We start from the raw sequence: 21,367 nt of genomic DNA on the forward strand, positions 1-21,367 counted from the left end.
TAATTTGATTTATAAGTAAAATGAAGATTGCCTTTAACTGAAGTAGTGTTAATGATGGATAAAATGACATTGCATTCCTAGCTCTTTAAGAATGACAGATCTACCAAACCTGTTTTGAGATGACAGCATTTATAGATTCTGATTGTGTTTTCTTTTTTCCACAGCTTTGTATGCCTAAAGGACTATCCTTCAGAACTCAGATGGATAACAAAGACCCTCAGTTCCACTCATTTATAATTACCAGGGAAGATGGTTCCCGCACATATGGTTTTGTTCTTACTTTTTATGAAGAAGTTACCAGTAAGCAGATCTGCACAGCAATGCATACACTCTACCAGATGCATAATGCAGAACATTACAGTAGTGTCTATGCCGTATCTTCTTGCAGTATGGATTCCCTCACAAGCAATATTGATGAAGGAGATGCAACTTCACTTGCTAAGCTCCAGCGATACAACTCCTATGACATCAGCAGAGATACACTGTATGTTTCAAAAAGTATATGTCTGATCACTCCACTACCATTCATGCAAGCTTGCAAGAAATTTCTCCTTCAGCTTTATAAGGCAGTTAGCTCCCAGCAGCCCCCACCCTTGCCTCTTGAGAGCTATATCCATAACATTCTTTATGAGGTGCCCCTTCCACCTCCAGGGAGGTCATTAAAATTTTATGGTGTTTATGAGCCTGTCATTTGCCAGAGACCTGGACCTAATGAACTCCCACTTTCAGATTATCCTCTTTGGGAAGTCTTTGAACTTCTAGGATTGGAGAATCTTGTTCAGGTTTTCACATGCGTTCTTCTAGAAATGCAGATTCTCTTATATTCACAAGGTGAGTCCTTATTTCTTTTTACTTATTTTATATCATAGCAATTTCTTGATATGTCCTGACTCCAATAGTGCCCTCCCTCACAAAGAAAATTTATTAAACAAAACTTAACACATCTGAAAACATTTTACAACATACTGCATCCAAAGATTTGCCCCTTCTCTGCCAAGAAGAAAGTATGCTTCATCATGTGTCCCCTGGAATAGAAATTAGTAATTATATTTAGTCTCAGATCAGCTGCCTTTTAGGGTTATCTTCATCATTATTAATGTTTATTTAGGTTTTTTTTAGGCAGTTGGAGTTAAGTGACTCACCCAGGGTCACATAGCTAGTAAGCATGTCAAGCATTTGGTCTGAGGCTGGATTTGAACTCAGGTACTCCTGACTTCAGGGCTGGTGCTCCATCCACTGTACCACCTAGCTGCCCCCATAATTATTAATGTAACAATTGTGTATATTGTTTTCCCAATCTACTTTTTTCACTCTGCATCAGTTCATATAAACATTCCCATATTTCTTTTTCTCATATTTGTATATTTTAGCATAATAATATTCCTTTACATCCATTTACCATATTTTGTTCATTTTCCAAAAGATGAGCTCCCTTCTTGTTTCCAGTTTCCAGATATTTCTCTTTTTTGTCTTCCTTGGGATACGTGCCCACCAAGAGTTAAAGTTTGGTGACTTTTCCTATGTAATTCTAAATTGTTTTCCAAAGCACCTGAATTATTTACATCTGCAATTAAAATGTATTGGTGTACAAGGCAACTGAATTCAGATTAAATACAAAAAATTATATTTCTTCCAGAGGATAAATAATGAAACAAATCTCCTCGTGGTGGAGAGAAAGTAGGGGAATACTGCAATACCTGATGCCACACTGTGTCACTTTTATTTAACAGTGTTTTATTGGTACAAAGGAAGGTTCTGTGGCTGGGGGTGGAGAGCAAGATACAGAGGTAGGTGTGGTAGCAGAAGGTATATTGGAAAATGAAATGTGGTATAAAAAACCAAAGGCATCAGTTTTTTTTAACCCTGTCTACCTTCACATAACTGCTTAAGCATTGATTCTTTTCATCTGCTATTATTTTTTAATGAGTATAATTTAAAATCTTAAAGATCATTTAATTTATATTTGTTTTGCTAATAATTTTAAAATTTTTCTATGATAGTTGATAACGTCTGACTTATCAGCTTTTCATATTACACTTGTAAACTACAGATGTGTTTGCTTTTATACTTAAGTGAAGCATAGTATTGTAGTCATATAAAGAGTTTTAAAATACTCGCCCAAGTTTCTCTAGTACTTTATAAAATATTTGTCTCTTTTTGAATGAATGGAAAGCAAGTATATGGTAGAGACTGTTTTATGTTATTTTAAAAAAATGAAAGGAGCCAAGTTGTGGCAATTTTCCTTTTCTTTATAAGGTGAGAATAACTTTGGAAAGATAGGAATTAAGAGGAAAAAACCTCCTAGGGTTACTTGGTAACTGACTGAGCAAGCAACCATTTTTTTCATAATAAAAGTGAGAAAATGATACAACTGCAATGAAATACAAGGACATTTTATCATCCAAGTTAATAGGGCCTTTTATAAGCCTTACTGCTTCATAAATGCACATTCCAAAATGCTTTTGGCATGAGGTCTGTATTGCACAGAGCTAAATGAAATAGTTGGCTCTGTAGCTTCTTAGGCAAAAGATTTTGGATCTCCTCCAGAAAGATCAAAGATATTAAAGAAGATATAAAATTACATATAATTTATTTTTAACATTCTTTTTTAAAATTTTGTGTTCCAAATTCTCTGCCTCCCTTTAGCCCTCTTACACCCATTGAGAAGGCAAACAATATGATATCAATTATAAATGTGAAATTATGCGAAACATATTTCACTATTAGCCATGTTACCAAAAAAAACCCAAGGAAAATAAAATTACAAAATTATAATTCGGTTTACGTTCATAGTTCATCAGTTCTCTGTGGAGGTGGATAGCATTTTTCATCATGAGGCCTTCAGAATTGTCTTAGATCAGAGCAACTAAAATTTTTGTAGTTGATCAACATTACAATATTGCTGTTCCTGTCTGCAGTGATCTAGTTCTGTTCACTTCACTTTGTATCAATTCATATAAATCTTCCCAGGTTTTTCTGAAATTACCTTGCTCATCATTTCTTATGGCAAAGTAGTATTCCGTTACAGTCATATGCCATAACTTGTTCAGCCATTCCACAAAAAGCTAATATAAATATTTTTGTACATTTTGTTCCTTTTTTGGATCACTGTGGAAGAAAATTTAAATAGAAGAGGGAAAGAAAGAGAATATAAATGAAATAGTTGTTACAGTCCTATATTTTAAACATTTGATTACTGATGGGATTATCTTTGTAGTAGCTTTCATTTGAAGCCTGCATGTGCTTATAGGTCAACAAACTATGGAAGTAATAACCCTGTTGATTATTGCCTTCTATAACTTAGCATCCCAAGTAAAGATTTTGTTTTTCCTAATCAGATCGTCAAAGAACACAGATATTTGATGTTGTCCCAGATGCAGCATTTCTAAATATTGGTCATTTATGTAAAGAGAATTGTGAATGTTGGCTTGCTTACCCTGCTGAATTCAAGAAAAAAAAACTGAAAGCCTTGTAAAAAATGTTAATATTAATACCTAGAATAGCAGGTTCTTCAATGTTTCATGAAGTGTATATAAGTGTTTTGTTACCTGGTACTTAGGTTGCAGAATCATAGAAGGATGATTCACTAGACTCATGGCCATTGGCATCAAACCTTTTTTTTTTAAATTACCATTTTACCTCTTTTTTTTTAATTGTAAGTCAGTAGAACGAGCCAAGTGATATCTGTTTATAATGACCCAACATTTTTGTGTGTTGACAGTGTTTTTGCTTATGGACAGACTTGCTGTAAGATAATAGTACTTTATTAATTTTACTATTTTTTTAATTTCTAAAGGAAAATTATAACTTTCCCTGATAATAAATTAAAGTGCCTAAATTTCTTATGGGGAGGAAGTGGTTACTAATGGCTAAACTAAATTCTTATTTTTTCTTTTTTCATATATATAGAAGTACCCGCTATTATCTATAGCATTTCGATTCCTTCTCTGAAGTATATCTCCTCACACATTACCTCACCTTCTTTTTTTCTGAGATAGCCACAATTCCTTTCCCTTTTGTGAAAAAAATATTTCTTAAACCATTTATTGTTTTTGTTATTCTCCTCTGGGCTCTCTCCAAGTGATACATATCTTCCTTAACTTAATAAGAGGAAAACTTGAGATTGCATATTTATGGAAAGCCTAGTTCTTACTGCCATAAGTAGTCTTTCCTTGTGATACTGTAATACATTCTCTGGGCTACTTCTGTCATTCACATTAGTGGGATAATTCCTGCAGAGGGCAGTTATCTACTATTGTTGTTCATACTGTACTGTTCAACAGTACTGTTGTTCATAAGCCCAGCTCTGGCATTATTAATCAACCAGTAGAACTTGAATAGCTTTTAGAAAAGAAATTTACTGAAAAGGATAGCAAAGATGGTTGTTACATAAATCTCTTTTCAAACAGAGTGGATACTTTCCCTTGATTTCCCTGCAGCTAATTATGACCTGTCAAGCTCTATCCTTGAATTACTCCCACCATTTACTTCCTTCACTCATATTCATGTGCTGCTGAACAAAGTTGTAGGAAATCACAAAATTGTGCTTACTGGGTACAGTATATTTGGGTACATGTAAATTTGTTATACAATCTCAATTGTGCCTTCACTGCAGCAATGCAATATTTTTGTACCTTACTAATAGAATTCATTATCCTATTCATCACAGAGGCTATTTCAAATATTCTTGTCTCTCCTTCAGCTCTCTCCATAGTTCTCTCTACTTCGACACTGGAAGCTAAGGACATTGCCTCATACTTCACCAAAAAAATTGAGGCAGTCCACCCAGGCTTGCAAGCTCACTGTCAGCCTTAGCTCCCCACTCTCACTCACCCCACTAATCTGATTTCTTCTCATTTCTAACTTCACAGCATGTTTTACATATATATACTCTTTCCTTACACAGTCGCAACCTTATTGCATGTCCATATTCCATCATACCAGAACTATTGTAGTAGTCTGCTGTTTGGTCTCACTGCCTTAAATCTCTCCTCACTTCAATCCATCCTCCACTTAGCTGCTCAAAAGATTTTCTTACAGTGTAGGAATGAACATGTCATCCTACTACTCAATAAACTCTAGTGGCTGTCTGTTACACACAGGATCAAATCTGAAATTTTGTATTTGGCATTTAAATCCCTTCGCAACCTGGCCTCTTCCTATCTTTCCAGTCCAGTTGCACTTTGTTCTTCTCTACATATTCTATGATCTAGGTACTGTAGCCTGTTTGTTACTGCTTGCATAGACCCCTTCCATCTTCATCCTCTCTATGTTTTGATTGGCTGTCTTTCATTCCTGGAGTGCAATGAGTAGACACTTTCTGTTTAAAAAAACAAAAAAACAACTGTGCTAGCCCTAACAATACAAAGACTACAACAAAATAATCCCTACCATAAAAATTCACAAAGGAAATTTCTATGAATATTGTATATTTTAATAAGAGCATTATAAGAAGTGATTTCAACAATGCTTAATCCTTTTTAAAAAATTATCCCCATGGTATGTTCAAGGACATCAGCTTATTGCAAGATCCCACCAGCCAAATCCTCTAGTTTCTGTATTTGTGTATGGGAAATCTATTTTCTACCAAGCTTTATAGTCAGTATTTTAACTACCATGGTGGTATCACACCCAGAAGCCTGTCCCTTCCAACTCCATTCTACAATCTTGTTATTTGTCATTACGTTTCAGCTCAATACTGGGATATGTTTACGGATTACGCTATGGGGAACAGTGGTACGTTTACCAGTCCAGCTCTGGGAAAACTATCTCCTATAAAATATCAAAGAAGACCAAACAATGTTCTTGACACTAATTTTTTTTTTGATGCAAATGTATAAACTTGATTTTGTAAAAGACTGAATCTTAGCCTTTGTTTATATTGGGCAGAAAAACATTACAGCGACAATAGTGGTAGTCACTATTGCCAGAAATTGAATACGTGAGGGAAAAGTAGTGCATGGATAGGTTGCAGAATTTCATTGGGCCAGTTGATGTCACCTTGGAACTATGATAATTAGTATGGGAAAAGAGCTACTTGGAATACTTGCTCACACTAAAAAATGCCTCAACTTTTTTTTTTTAAATAAACCAACTTGATTTATAATGGAGTACAGAGATGCAGTTGTATGAAGATTTCCTGGTACTGGTTTTAAAAGTTTTGTAAACTGGGCATTCTGTAACACCTGTTGAACTTGGTAACCTGTGAAAGTTGGTTATTTTCTGGGTAGATTTTCTTATATAGTATTGTCTTTAAAAAAAAATCTATCTCTTCTATTGAAAGCATAATTTATGTTTTCTAATTTAAAAATTAATATTTTTGTATAGATATTTATTGTGCAATAAAAGCTGAAGTAGGATGTGTGGTTTTTGCAAATGCTTTAATAGCTGATAAAATTTTACATTTGTAAAACTTAATATATTGTACTGGCACAAAACAGTTTTGAATAATATTTTTTAAAGTTCCAAAAATATAATGCTTGATCTTATTATGTTTAAAACTCAGAGGTTCAGATATAAAAAATTGTTTGTTTTAAACTAGTTAGTAGTGGTAATAGCAATGTCTTTCAGAATAAAGAGGAGTTAAATTAAAATTGTTTAGCTAACTATGTAATTGTAATGAATCATTTTATAAGTACAAAAATTCTTCCTGAATTGTGTATTATCAAGTCTTATACAATGAAAATTATTTGTTTTTACTCAGTGTACATTTTTGTTCTCTCTTTTTGCAGATTATCAGCGTTTGATGACAGTAGCAGAAGGGATCACCACACTTTTGTTCCCATTTCAGTGGCAACATGTCTATGTTCCCATTCTTCCTGCCTCCCTCCTTCATTTTCTTGATGCGCCTGTACCTTATCTGATGGGACTTCAGTCAAAAGAAGGAACTGATCGCTCTAAACTAGAACTTCCACAGGAGGTAAATTTCATTGTGATTTATGACACTTTTGCTTTTGGTTTATATTTTTTCTAAGGTTTTTAAAAAATGCTTTTGACCAAGTATTTTTTTCTTCTCTGTTCTTACTTACAAAAAAATACTTTTTTTATAAAAATATAAATTTATTTATTTTTAGTTTTCAACATTCACTTCCACAAGATTTTGAGTTCCAAATTTTCACCCCATCTCACCCCTCCCCCACCAAGATGGCATACATTCTGAATACCCCTTCCCCTAGTCTGCCCTCTCTTCTATCTCTCCCCCACTTCTCTTATCCCCTTCCCCTTCTGTTTTCCTGTAGGGCAGGATAGACTTCTGTATACCATTTCCTGTATTTCTTATTTCCCAGTATCATATGAAAATTTTTTTTCAAACATATTTTTAAAACTTTAGGTTTCAAATGTTCTCCCTTCATCCCTCCCTACCCACTCCCATTAAAAAGGCAAGCAACTCAATATAGGTTGTACATGTACAGTTATGCAAAACACTTCCATAGCAGTCGTGTTGTGAAAAACTAACTCTATTTCCCTTAATCCTATCCTGCCCTCCCATTTATTCTGTTCTTTCTTTTGACCCTGTTCCTCCTCAGAAGTATTTACTTCTAATTACACCCTTTTCCAATCTGCCCTCCTCTTTATCATTCCCCTGCTCTCTTGTCCCCTTCTCCCCCTATTTTCTTATAGGGTAAGACAGATTTCCATACCCTATTGAATGTGTATGTTATTCCCTCCTTAAACCAAATCCTATGAGAATAAGATTTACTCATTCCCTCTCACCTTCCCCTGCTTCTCTTCCACTGTAAGAGACTTTTCTTTTCTGTTTTTTCTTTGTGAGATAATTTACCCCATTCTACCTCTCCCTTTCTTCTTCTCCAAGTATAATCCTCCCTCATCCCTTAATTTTATTCTCCAGATATGACCCCTTAATCTTCAACTCACTTTGTGCCATCTATCTATCTATCTATCTATCTATCTATCTATCTACATATAATTTTTTTCCTTCAACTACCCTAATACTGACAAAGGTCTCATGAGTTATAAACATCATCTTTCCATGCAGGAATGTAAACAGTTCAATCTTAATAAGTCTCTTATGATTTCTCTTTCCTGTTTACCTCTTCATGTTCCACTTGAGTCCTGTATATGAAAGTCAAATTTTCTATTCAGCTCTGGTCTTTTCATCAGGAATGCTTGAAAGTCCTCTATTTCACTGAATGACCATTTTTTCCCCTGAAGGATTATACTCAGTTTTGCTGGGTAGGTGATTCTTGGTTGTAATCCTACCTCCTTTGCCCTCCGGAATATTATATTCCATGCCCTGCGGTCCTTTAATATAGAAGTTGCAAAATCTTGTGTTATCCTGATTGTGTTTCCACAGTACTTGAATTGTTTCCTTCTGGCAGCTTGTAATATTTTCTCCTTGACCTGGGAACTCTAGAATTTGGCTATTATATTCCTAGGATTTTTCCTTTGGGGATCTCTTTCAGGAGGAGATCTGTGGATTCTTTCCATTTCTATTTTGCCCTGTGGTTCTACTATATCAGGGCAGTTTTCCTTGATAATTTCTTGAAAGATGATGTCTAGGCTCTTTTTTTGATCATGGCTTTCAGATAGTCCAATAATTTTTAAATTCCCTCTCCTGGATCTATTTTCCAGGTCAGTTGTTTTTCCAATGAGATATTTCACATTGTTTTCTGATTTTTCATTCTTTTGGATTTGTTTTACAGTGTCTTGATTTCTCATAAAGTCACTGTCTTCCAATTGCTCTATTCTAATTTTTAAGGAAGTATTTTCTTCAGTAGTCTTTTGGACTTCCTTTTGCATTTGGCCAATTTTTCTTTTCAGGGCATTCTTGTCCTCATTGGCTTTTTGGACCTCTTTTGCCATTTGGGTTAGGCCATTTTTTAAGGTGTTAATTTCTTCAGTATTTTTTTGGGTCTCCTTTAGCAAGCTGTTGTCTCGTTTTTCATAGTTTTCTTGCATCACTCTCATTTCTCTTCCCAGTTTTTCCTCTACTTCCCTAACTTGCTTCTCAAAATCCCTTTTGAGCTCTACCAAGGCCTGGGACTGATTCATATTTTTCTTGGAGGCTTTGGATGTAGGAGCTTTGACTTTGTTGTCTTCTTCTGGTTGTATATTTTGGTCTTCTTTTTCACCAAAGTAAGATAATATAGTCTGACTCTTTTTGGGCTGCTTGCTCATGATCCCAGCCAATTACTTGAGTTTTAAACTCTGTTAACCTTAGAGTCTGCTTCCAATATGGAGAATGTACTGTCCCAAGCTTCAGGGGTTTGTACAGCTCTTTTCAGCGATACTTGTAGGGACCTGTAAATTTTCAGTTCTTCCAATCTGGTATGATAAGGGGCGAGGTGTTTACTCCTTTCCTGGCCTGTGACCACAAATATTCCTTTCTTTCCTGTAACTGTGAGAAAGGGCTCCTCTCCACAGCCACTACAAGCTCCACCAAGCCAGCGCTCCTCCTCACTGCAGCACCGCCGCCCAGAACTGTGACCCAGATCCAAACACGAGCAAAGCAAGAGATTCCTGCCTCAGCACTGGCAACGAGATCCCTGCAATCCCTGTCTGATCAGCCACTGGATTCCCCCTCAGTCTGTGGGCCAGAAGCTTAGGAAGCATCTGCCGTACTCAGGACCATGCTCTTGGGGAATGAAGCTGAGCCCCCGCCTTCCTTTCTCAGCACCAACAGAAACAGACTTTTCCCACTGACCTTCTAAGTTGTCTTTGGGATTAGTGAGTTGAGGAGTCTGGAAACCTACACAGCTGCCAGAGATTCAGTCCTCTGAGGCCTGCTTCAGGTTTGCTGAGGCCTGCGCAACCACGCTGCGCTGCACTCCCAGCCCGGCGTGATACACCTTTCTGATCAATCATCCGGGTTGTCTTTTGCTGGAAATTTATTCACTCTGTGTTTTTGTGGGTTCTGCTGCTTCAGAATTTGTTTAGAGCCATTTTTTATGAGTATTTGGATGGGTTTGGGGGAGAGCTGAAGCAAGTCACTGCTTTCACTCTGTCATCTTGGCTCTGCCCCCCCCAAATACTCCTGATATTCTTAAGGAGCACTTCCATTGAAGAATACATCTGTGAATGTGATGGGCACCTTCTCTACAGCTTAGAGTTGCCTGCAGCACTAATAGTTAAGTGACTTGCCCTAGTTCATATAACTAATGTGTTTCAGAGGTTAAGACTTGAACCCACACTGAGACCAGTTCTCTGTTCACTATGCCAAGCTGTCTCCTTTTCGCTCTTTCCTTTCTTGAATCATTCAACTAAATTCAGCTTATAGTTTTAGTGTTAGAAACTAGACATTGCCCCCTGATGGATGCTTAGTGTGTGTGCTAGGCATTTTTAAGTTATGTCCAACTCTTCATGGCTCCATTTGGAGTTTTCTTGGCAAAGATACTGTAGTGGTTTGCTGTTTCCTTCTCCGGCTCATTTTAAAGATGAGGAAACTGAGGCAAAGTGATTTGACCAGCATCACAATGCTAGTAAGCGTCTGAGGCCAAATTTGAACTCACAAAGATTAGACTTCCTGACTCTAGGCCTGGCGTTCTGTCCACCTAACTGCCCTACTGATGGATGCTACTACATTTATCATCTCCCTAAGCTCCTATTAATTTCTATTACATATAAGACAGAGCTGATGCAAGTCAGTGATAACTTTTTTTAAATTACTGAAATGGAGCTCAAATAAGATTTTTCTGTACTTTATGTTGTATGATATAAAGCGTTCTTAATCTGTTCCCTACCCCACCCTTTCCACATCCATTTTTAAAGTGATGTGCAAGTTTCATTGTGCTATAACAATTTTTAAAACATTAAAACTGATTAATTCTTGACCTCTGTAACAAGAAAAGAATATCCTTTAGCATGTCGTAGATGGTGAAATAACAAACACTTTAACATTCCTTATTTTCAGGCCTAGAGCCAGTATTTCTATCACTTAGCCTAAATATAAGCCTAGTTGTTATATATGTGAGATAAAATTCCAACAGCTGGCTGTGAGGTGATCTTAAGGTTATTAAAGGAAACTACTTGAGAGCTTCCATTAAACAAGAGCCTTGAGAGCAGGGACTTTCATTTTTGTCTTTGTAGAGCCAGCCTAGAACAGTACCTGGCACACAGTCTGGGCTTAATAAAGGATTGTTAATTGATTGGTTCTTGATATTTACTTGACTCCTCAAGAGCTTTTAAAAGAGAGAAGTAAAAGAGATATCTGCTTTTCTGCTTTTACTAGTGATGTGCAAAATTAAAATGAGACAGCATGAAATAATTCAACTTTATATTGTTACTATATCTGTTTAGTACCACTTTCAAGGAAATTCTTCATATGTAACACAAGTGAGTTTTTAATAACATACCAAGGCACAATCCACTTGAAAATGCAGTAATCCATTGCTCATTTTTGTCTCAGTGAATATTTTCCTGCTACAGTACACACTTTGGTCAAGGAAAATAGCTTAACGTAAGCCGCATTCAAGCTTTCCCACTTTTTATCGTGAAAAAAAATGGATTAGCCAAATCCACTGAAATTCCATATTGGTTTCCTCTCCTTTTTTATTCTCTTTTTATTTAGAACATGGTTTGTTTACAAGGTGTAATTTGGTTCACTTCTTATTTGCTTAGCACAAACAATAAATTTGTAGACATTGACTTTCCATGATTGTTTCCATGAAGATTGATTTCTGAGATTTTGAGACACATATGTATATGTGGGGTTGGGAGAACGGGGGCGGAGGGGGAGGGAGAGAGAGAGAACACATTGGGATTTTGTGCATGAAATCTTTCTGTTGTTTTTTCAGATCCTCTGTATCTTCTAACTAGCATACATTGACTTTAAAACACATACATACATACATGTACACACACACACACCCTCCTTAAATGTCCCTACTACAACTTTTGTGCTTTTCTATTTCTTTATTCAAGAAATCAACATCAGCTTTATCATTTTCAGATTTAAAAACTCATTGAATACAAGAATACCATGCTCTGCAATGATTTACATGGCTTTCTCTTTGGTCAACTATATTAGCTGTTTCAGTGAATAAACTGAAAATTAATAAAATTCTTTTGGAAGCAGAAACTAATACTTTTTCACTCTTCTGGGTCATCGTCTGTGATGTGAAAAGTTGGAATTTTCTAGTATCCATGTTCATTTACATGTTTTCCCTTTTCATTGAAACCTCAGAAGTGAAATATTTGCTTCCTGGGTAAATGATGGTAAGAGAGCTGTTTAGAATAATAGTAGAAATAATGGCTTTAGACAGAAGTTTTAAGTATGTTTTAAGTAAGCAGGACTTTACTAAAATGTATATAACTGTTTAACTCCTAATCAAAATACAGTCTTATAATTGACTTTATATTCATTTGACTCACAATAATAGGTAATTTTTTAAGGTTAGATGGATAGTAATACACTTTGTTCTTAGGTGGCGTCTTTCTCTTTCCCCATTTCTTATTCGTTTTACTACAAGTAGAAATTGAAGATCAGATGAGAAGGGAGACAGAACTATTTGCCATCCTTTTCCATGCCTCCTGCCATAAGAATCAGGAAGTGTTTTGAATGTATAGCCCCAAACCTACCATCCATTTGTTCCTTAGCTCTCCTTTCCCTCCATATCATTTCTAGCAAGTGTAATTGAGGTAAAGTTATTTCTTGTACAACTTGCTTAGAGGTAAGTTGGAAAAGTGATGTTTTTTCTTCTGTATTAAATGCATTTCTAGACCACGAAGACTTTGGGTGATTCCTAGGATAAGTCACAATGACATTTTGTCCTGATGTTCAGTTGACATACAGGTAGGCATTGTATATATAGTGTTAGTTGGGTGTCTTACTGTAGCAAGTCTAGGAGTTTGTATCCTTTGTGTAGCATCTTTATGGGAGACTGAAGTTATTCTTCGGCTTGCTATGTTCTCATATTTAATCTTATCAGCCTGAGCTGTAATTAAATCCAGGGATATGTTTGTATATTTTCTCATTAATCAACATGTCCCTTTAATTAATCAACTAAGTTGAAGGTCCCCATAATTTTATCAAATATTAATTTTTCAGTAAGATGGAGAAACCTTCTTTTCCAATGCTCCTTTGCTCTATCAAATCCATTAATCTCTTAGGGTTAAATAAATACATATGCTTACATTTCTTTTTTTATTCTGAATTTAAACACCAAAAAAAAAGAACATTTCAGTATGCACAGCAGAACACAAAAGGAGGATTCCATATAAAACCATGAATCTACATTTTATAACATGATTGCTTTTAAAAAAAATGTAGAAAAAAACACGCTTTAATTTTTTTCTTGCCTATACTTCCTTATAAACTTCATTCTGTTTTTTTCTGTGCAGTTCTTATCCCCCACACTCACACACTCACACATACCCCACTTTTTTTTTTTGGCTTTAGTGTTGCTAACCCACTCTCACAATTAAGTGAGATAGAAAAATGGAGAGGGGAGCCCTTGTAACAAATAAACATAGTGAGGCAAAACAAATGCACAACAGGGTCATGTCCAGGAGTCTGCTATGAACCTCATGTCAATCATCTCTTTGTCAGGAGATGGGTAACATGCCTCATCATAAGTTCTTGGAAGATGTGGTTTTTAATGGCTTTGATCAGAGTTGTAATTCTTCCATAGTTGTTTTAGTTTACAGTTTTGTTATGCTTGTATACATTGTTGTCCTGGTTATACCTAATTCACTGCATCAGTCCATATTACCCAGAATTCTTGGAAATTTTCCTTTTCATCATAGCTTATAGTGCAATAATATTCCATTACAGTCATATGCACTACAATTTGTTCAGCCATACCTCAGTCGTCTAATAGGCAGTCTAAGGCACCCCTTTAGATTCTAGTTCTTTGCTTTTTCTTCTCCATTGCCATTTAATCTCATCTTCAGAATGAAGAACTGTGTTTTGCTTGTGACTATTCTATTTGTGATGTTCTTCTCCCTCTCAACCACCAACTCTATCCCAGATTACCAGATTATTTACCTGTTGAGTCTGTGTTTGTATACCAAACTGTTTCTCTGTGTGTACTTATTTACATTTGAGAATGTATAGTCAAATCTTCTTTGTTTCAAATAAGAGTGAGGGGGACAGCTAGGTGGCACAGTGGATAGAGTACTGGCCCTGAAGTCAGGAAGACCTGAGTTCAAATCCGGCCTCAGACCAACTACTTGACAGTAGCTGTGACCCTGGGCAAGTCACTTAACCCCAACTGCCAAAAAGCAAAAACAAATTTAAAAAAACCCAAACAAATCAAATAAGAGTGAGGTTCATCTGATGCCTAGTCCCTCCACCACTTCCTCCACATTGTCATCTTCTTGTGTATCCCACTTATGAGAAATAACAAGTTTTAGACCCTTCTTCCTCCTTTCTGTACTAACGTATTGCTTCTTTTACTCTTCCACCTCTAATAATAGGATGTAACGTTCCAGGATTGTTGTCAGGATCGAATGAAATAATAATTGTAAAGCAATTAGCATAATGCCTGGTATGCAGTAGGTGTTATATAAATTTTAGTTATTATTATTATTATTCTCTCTGGTTGCTTGTACTATTTTTTCTTTGATGTGAGAGTTCTGGGTTTTAGCTGTGATAGGTATCTCTGGGACTTTTTACTTTGGGCAGTTTCTTTCAGGTGGTAATAAATGGATTCTTTCTATCTCTGCACTCTGATTCTAATAGATCTGGGCAGTTTTTCACGTATGATTTCTTGAATTATAATATCTAGGCTTTTTTATTTATCGTTTTTCCAGAAGTCCAAAGATTCTTAATTATCTTTTCTTGACCTGTTTTTCAGTTCTGTTAGTTTTGATAACAGCTGTCTTAGATCTCATTTTATTTTTTTCAATCTTGTGACTTAGTTCTAATATTATTGCTCTCTCATAAATTCATTAATTTTTATTTGGTCTATTCAGTGTTTTCAGGGAGCCCATTTCTTAGATAAGGTGTACCACTTTTTCTTTTTTACTTTTTTTACTTTCACTTCTTTCCTCTAGAACTTTTGTTTCATTAACTTCTAGCTTCTTTATTTCTAGCTATTTGCATAATTCTTGTGGGAAAATAAAATGTTTCCTTTGAATTTCTTCTTGTAATTGTTGTAGAGTTAGACTTGCAATAATTTTTTATACTCATGAGTGTTTTATTTGAAAACACTCCATCTTTAGTTCCTGAATTGGCTCTTTTATGACAGGACCTGGAGCTCTCTGCTACTGCATTTTTAGGTGAGACAATCAGCTCTGCTTGGCTTCTTTTGCTGAACTCTACCTCATAGGATTCGTTTCCCCTAGTGGATTTTTGAAGATTGCTGGATCTCTAGGGCTATTTCTGGAGTCTCAGGATATAGTGTTAAGGACTTCAGAGCCCCTGCACCTAGACTGTCCTAGTCTGAGTACAGCATTAACACATGCTTGGCAATATCACATTGCTGCCTGTTCCTGGGGCTTTCTGATAAACCTGGGACTTTGTCAGAAGAGCCCTCTATCCTTTTAAAAATTAATATTTTATTAACATACAAACCTATATTTAAAAATATATAATACATGAATATCTATTACAATAATTATATTAATAACATTAGTATTGTGTTTTGGTGTTGGGCTTGTGTTTTGTTGCCAGGTTTCTCAAAACTCCAAACCACCCATGTTCACTCCTCCATTACTCTCTGGGATCTACTCTTGATTCTCCAGACTTCTTTCTCATCCAGCAGTGATGTCACTCTGGAAAGATTCCTCTTCCCCTGTTGTATTTTTCTCTGATTGGTTCACCCTTCCTTGAATCTCTATTTTAAGGAAACAACTGGGTCAGCCATTTTTTCTTTCTCTCTTCTCCTGGCTGAACTTCTGACTCTCTAAACTTTGTTCTCCATGCCTCTAGTGAGTACCTTCTCCCTACCTTCCTCCCTTCAACTTTTTTAACTTCCTTTTATGCTTTACTTTCCTACTTTGGAGTTTAAGTTCCTTGAGGGCAGGAACTGTCTTTCTTTTTTGCTTGTCTACTATTCCCAGAACTTAGCAGAGCGCATAGCACATGGTAAGCATTTAATAAATGTTTGTTGATTGAATTTGAAATACAGTAATCAAATTTTTTTTTTAAAAACAAGTTCACAGACCACAGGTTAAGAACCCTTGATGTAATGGGTAGTCGTGTGTGTTGCTGGAATTTACAGTGAGATTGTTAGTGAGTCCACTAGTGATTATAATACCATAATGGACAAGAAAATTATTTCAAAAAATATATCATTTTGGGACAGCTGGGTGGTGTAGTGGATAGAGCACCAGCCCTGGAGTCAGGAGGACCTGACTCCAAATTTGGCCTCAGACACATAACACTCACTAGCTGTGTGACTCTGGGCAAGTTAGCCCCAATTGCCTCACCCTCTCCCCCCCAAAAAAAAGCATGTATATATTTTTCTTTTTGTGGGAAGAAGGAAATGAAAAGGAATAGCTCAAGAGAAGATCATTAGGAAGGAAAAGTAGTACAGCATTTTTAATTGATAGTCAGTAGTAGCTTGCATTCATTTTCTTTTTTAAAAATAAGTTTAAATTGATGTCCTCTGTTTTTTTATGTCATAGTAGTTTTCACTAGTATCCCTCTCTTTCCCTCTCCCAGAGAGCCACTATACAATATAACAAATAGTATTTCAAAAAGAAAGAAAAAAAGGGAAAAAAATCAGTATAACCAATTAATACATTGAAAAAGTCTGAAAATATGTCCAATATCTTTAGAGTTCCCACCTCCAGAAGAGGTGGGTTTGGGGTGTTTCCTTATTTGAGACATGTTTGATCTTTATACATATATTCTTTACAATATGCTCAGGATTGGTGTGGGATGCGGTGGACCTCCAAATATCTGTCCAGATTTGGGCAATTCTATGGCTACTTCAAAGATGGCTTCTTGATTTTATCTTTTTGTATAGGAAAAGTTCCATCTCTGATGTGTTTTAGGAATATTTCCTCCTTTGGAGGGATGCTGGATATAATTGGTAAGGGGAAGCAAGATACCATCCACTGCCTCCACTTCTGTACTTATGCTTTGGAATCATTGAGCTTAGGGACTGACTAAGGAGAAGGCTATAAGTACGTAATGTTCCCTCATTAATTCAAGGTTAGCTAACAAAGGAGATATGAAGGAACTTAAGTATGATGCCATGTACATGGGATCATCTGGGCCTAAAATAGATGTTTGATGAAATTATTATGAAAAGAGTAAGTGGCTTTGTAAGCCGGTTTTAGCTGTAGAAGCTAAAAGCAAGAAACAACTTAACAAGCCTTTAGTAGAGGCTCATTCTGTTCCTGTGGAGAAGTTGGAAAGATATGGATTAGACATGCAATACCATTATGTAGATTCAGAATTTATTGCATGAATAGTACATTTCCAAATCCTGGAGAAAATCTAGACTGTGTCATTAAAGAGATGGAAGAAGTAGCCTAGAAAAGGAAGTAGTAATTACCAAGAACCAAGATGACTTCATTAAGAGGGAGGTTCCACCAGACTAACCTTATTTCCTTTTTTTAACAACATTGTTAAAACAGTGAATCAGGGGAACGCTGTGGATGGGGGTTACCTAGACTTCTAGCAAAGCTTTTGATACCATATCATGCTATTCTTTTTGAGAAGACAGAGCAGTATGGATAAGATACTAATATAATCAGATGCAGTCAGAATTGATTGGAAGGCCAGTCTCAGAATAGTAGAGTATCATTTAATGTCACAGTGACAGGAGGTCTTCAGTGGAGCACCCCAGGGATTATACTTATTTAATATTTTTTTCAACTACTTGAATAAAGATATAGATGGTATACTCATCAAATTTACAAATGACTCAAAACTGGAAGAAATAACTACCATATTGGATGACAGAGTCAGAATCCAAGGGGATCTTGATAGCCTAGTTCATTGGGTTTAATCTAATAAGATAAAATTAAGTGAAGATAAATGGGAAACCTTTGTACTTAAGTATAAAACAATCAACTTTACAAGTACAAGATGGAGGAGGCATGGTTAGATAGAAATTTTTCTGAAAAGGCTGGGGTGGGGTGGGGAAGTTAGTGAACTACAAGCTTAATATGAGTTACCAATGTGATGTGACAGCCTTTAAAAAAAAAGCTATTGCAATCTTTTAAATATAGCTATATGCATGTAGTTATATGTTCAAATCTGAATTTGACAAGCAACAACACATATTAACACTTCTACTTATGAAGAACAGAAGAGAGGAAGATCTATGAAATCACAAATCAGATTATATTCTTAAATATATTTAACATAATTTGAAAGTTGCCTTGTTTGTGTCTCCCTCTGAACTCTTCTGTTTGGTGCGTTAAAAAAATACTTCAGTGACACTTTTGGTGGGGCAGTGAGAGGGATCATCACTATCACTAATCTTCCTCTCTGTGGTCATTGTTGGGCATTGAATTAATTATAGTCTTTAAGCATTTCAAAGTTGTTTTTCTTTGCAGTATGGTAGGCAGGTAAGTAACAAGTATTTATTACATGCTAAGGAAGCACCTAGGTGGCTCAGTGCTGAGCCTGGAGTCAGAAAGACCTGAGTTCAAATATGGCCTCAAACACTTACTAAACCCTGGGCAAGTCACTTAACCTCTGTTTGCCTTAATCCACTGGAGAGGGAAATGGCAAACCTCTCCAGTATCTTTGCCAAGATACTGGACAATATGGTCCACAAGGTCATGAAAAGTTAGACACAGCTTAATGACTGAACAACTACTACATGCTAAGCATTATACTAAGTACTTGGGAGACAAATACAAATGCCCTTGAGGAGCTTAAATTCTAATGGGGGAAGACAACATATTAAAAGGAACTAAAAAGCTGGCAGTGAGGTTGGCTTCCTCCACAAGGAAGCATGGTGGCATCATCCAAGAGTTAGAAGCACAGCTAGGAAGGATATGAAAGATGGTCAGCTTGGACTCCTTGGAGCTCCTGAAAGGAACTCACCAATAGGAGAAAGGAGCAGGATGGGAAAGGAGGTATGTTCCAGGGAAAGTCCCAGGCACTGGGAGAAGTTGCAGGGTGAGAAGGCAGTTAAGGCACGATGTTAAAAGTCCAGAGAGTCAGAAGCACAGTTTATAAGGTAAATGTTGTAGTTATTTTATAATTTGTGCTCCTAATTCTGCTCACTTTACTTTTCATTAGTTCATACTTAACAAGTTTCTCAAAATTTATCTCTTTTGTTATTTCTCAGGTATAATAGTAATCTATTAGATTCCTATTCCATAATTTGTTCAGTCATAATTTGCTTAATTAACCAAAAGTCTTTCCATGATACCTCTTTCTTTTATCCCTTTGGGGTATTTCATGATTGAAATTAAGGTAAAATGAGGCACAAAGTTCCAAGCACATTCAATTTATTGGTAAGACTAGCAGTTATCAATAAAAAGCGTCTTTAGCTCCTTACTAAGCCAAAAGACTCCAAATGAGGGCAGACGGATCATTTTTACAGACAAAAGGAAGAGCATCCAAAAGTTAAAAGGCAGCATTATAGATGGAGAAAACAATATGATTGGTTACAAAGCCAGTAGCATCCAAGTCTGAAGCATAGAGGACAATATGATTGACTAGAAATTAGGAATATAACACTTCTTCCATCTTATCACTATGGAAAGCTTATTGGTAGTGTCCACCTGCATAGCTAGTTAGTTTCACAGTGATTACAGACCAGACTTTCTTAAAGGATTGCCAGTATTCCAGAGATAACAGACTAGACAGACTCTCTGGCTTCTACCTTCATCCTTCAAGGATAACAGATTTCCTTGACACTAGAATAGAACACTGATTAGCAGGAAAACTGAATTTCTGAACTTAACTCAGAGACAAATGAAACATGACTTAAGTAGTTACACAAAATGTTGGTAGTGATACAAAAATGAAATCAGTTACAGAAAAGAATCAGTTTGATTTTCTCAGCTGTCAGGTATGTTACTCACAGTAGCATCACTGGGTCAAAGGGGTGTGCATAGTTTAGTGTCATGTAGGGTATACTACTAAATTGCTTTCCAGTATCGCATAGTTCTACCCATAGAGGATTAGTGTGCCTTTTTTCCTGTGGTCTCTCCAACAATTGTCACCTTTGAATGTGAGAATATGAATATGAGATTGAAGCTTAAAGTTCTTTTACTTTGCATTTCTGATCTTCTATCCAAATCTAACCATTTGGAACATTTTTTCACATGGTTGTGGATACTTTATATTTCTTCTCTTGAGAACTGCTTATTTATTAATGTGATCTTTAGCTGCCATAACAAAGCAAAACTTCCAGGAATAAAGGGAGGTGGGAGTAGAGGGAAAGGGAGACTTACTGTACTTTGCCTTCATCAGACTTCATGGGAATCATTGTGTTCAATTCTAGAAGCCACAGTTTTAGAATGACATAAATATTTCTGAGGAGTAAATCAGAAAAGGCCTTGCTTCCATGATATATGAAGGACTAATTGTAGAAATAAGGGGGTCCATAGCCTGGGGAGGAGAATACTCCAGGGGACATGATGGCAGTTTTCAAGTACTTGAAGTTCTGTCATGTTAAAAGAGGGATTATTTTTTTTTCCTCCTTTTTCTCCAGAGGGCAAAGAGCAATGAACAAGGGTTGCAAAGAGACACATTTATTTGATGTCTCACTAACAGTTAGAGCTGACCACAAGCAGAATAGCTGATTCGAGACTGGTAGGTTCTCTTCCTTAACTTCAAGCAAAAACAGGAGACCATTCTTTGGGTATATTATCAGGGTGATTTCTTTCCTTCTCTTTCAGTTCTCAAATTCTATGACTTTCTTATTCTTTTCCATAGTAAATTATCTAGTTTAAATATGCTGTAGATTCCATCACCTTTCTCTTGCTACTTACCTTTTCAACATTTCATTGCTTATTTATCTCTTCTTAAGAAAGAAGAATGAAAGAAGAGCTCGTAGAATGGAAGTAATACATAATGTTACTACCTCTTAGTAACTTTTGAAATAACTTGATGGTACATAGAATTTAAACTGTTTTGATAAAATTGGTTATTTTGTGGATTACCTCCAGATTTCACTTATTTTTGTTGTTCTTGTCTCATGAGCATGGGCTAAGGCTTATCTATAGTCATATATTAAGAAATGCATGCATGGTGATAATGGATAAGAATATCATAAACAAATCCACAAATAGCCCAAAGATCAATTTAGGCTTCCTTTTCTAAAGTCAATCATTTTTACTGCAAACTCTAGGAAGTGTTACTTGTTGGAGTTTTTTCTAACAAAATTAACTTGTTGGAGGTTTTCCTAACAATTTTATTCCATTTATACATTATCTTTCTTGTACTAATTAGTTGTGAAATGGGTAAAACATGTATCAGAATGCCCCATCCAAGTATAGCAGTCAGATACTTAGGGGCACTGGGAGAATAGTTCTCTTGATCTTC

The 21,367-nt window shown here is 36.0% G+C and overlaps 1 protein-coding gene across 1 annotated transcript in view; it reads left to right on the top strand.

The window, feature by feature from the left end:
- The window catches only part of DENND5B (DENN domain containing 5B), a 213,158-nt gene that overhangs the window by 91,124 nt on the left and 100,667 nt on the right, over positions 1–21,367 (top strand). Inside the window, 2 exon segments of the mRNA XM_020975818.2 lie at positions 165–831; positions 6,732–6,919. Coding sequence (XP_020831477.1) covers positions 165–831; positions 6,732–6,919 — 855 coding nt within the window.

This window comes from Phascolarctos cinereus, unplaced genomic scaffold (genome assembly GCF_003287225.1).
Source record: "Phascolarctos cinereus isolate Bilbo 61053 unplaced genomic scaffold, phaCin_HiC Scaffold_1;HRSCAF=81, whole genome shotgun sequence".
Taxonomy (NCBI): domain Eukaryota; kingdom Metazoa; phylum Chordata; class Mammalia; order Diprotodontia; family Phascolarctidae; genus Phascolarctos; species Phascolarctos cinereus.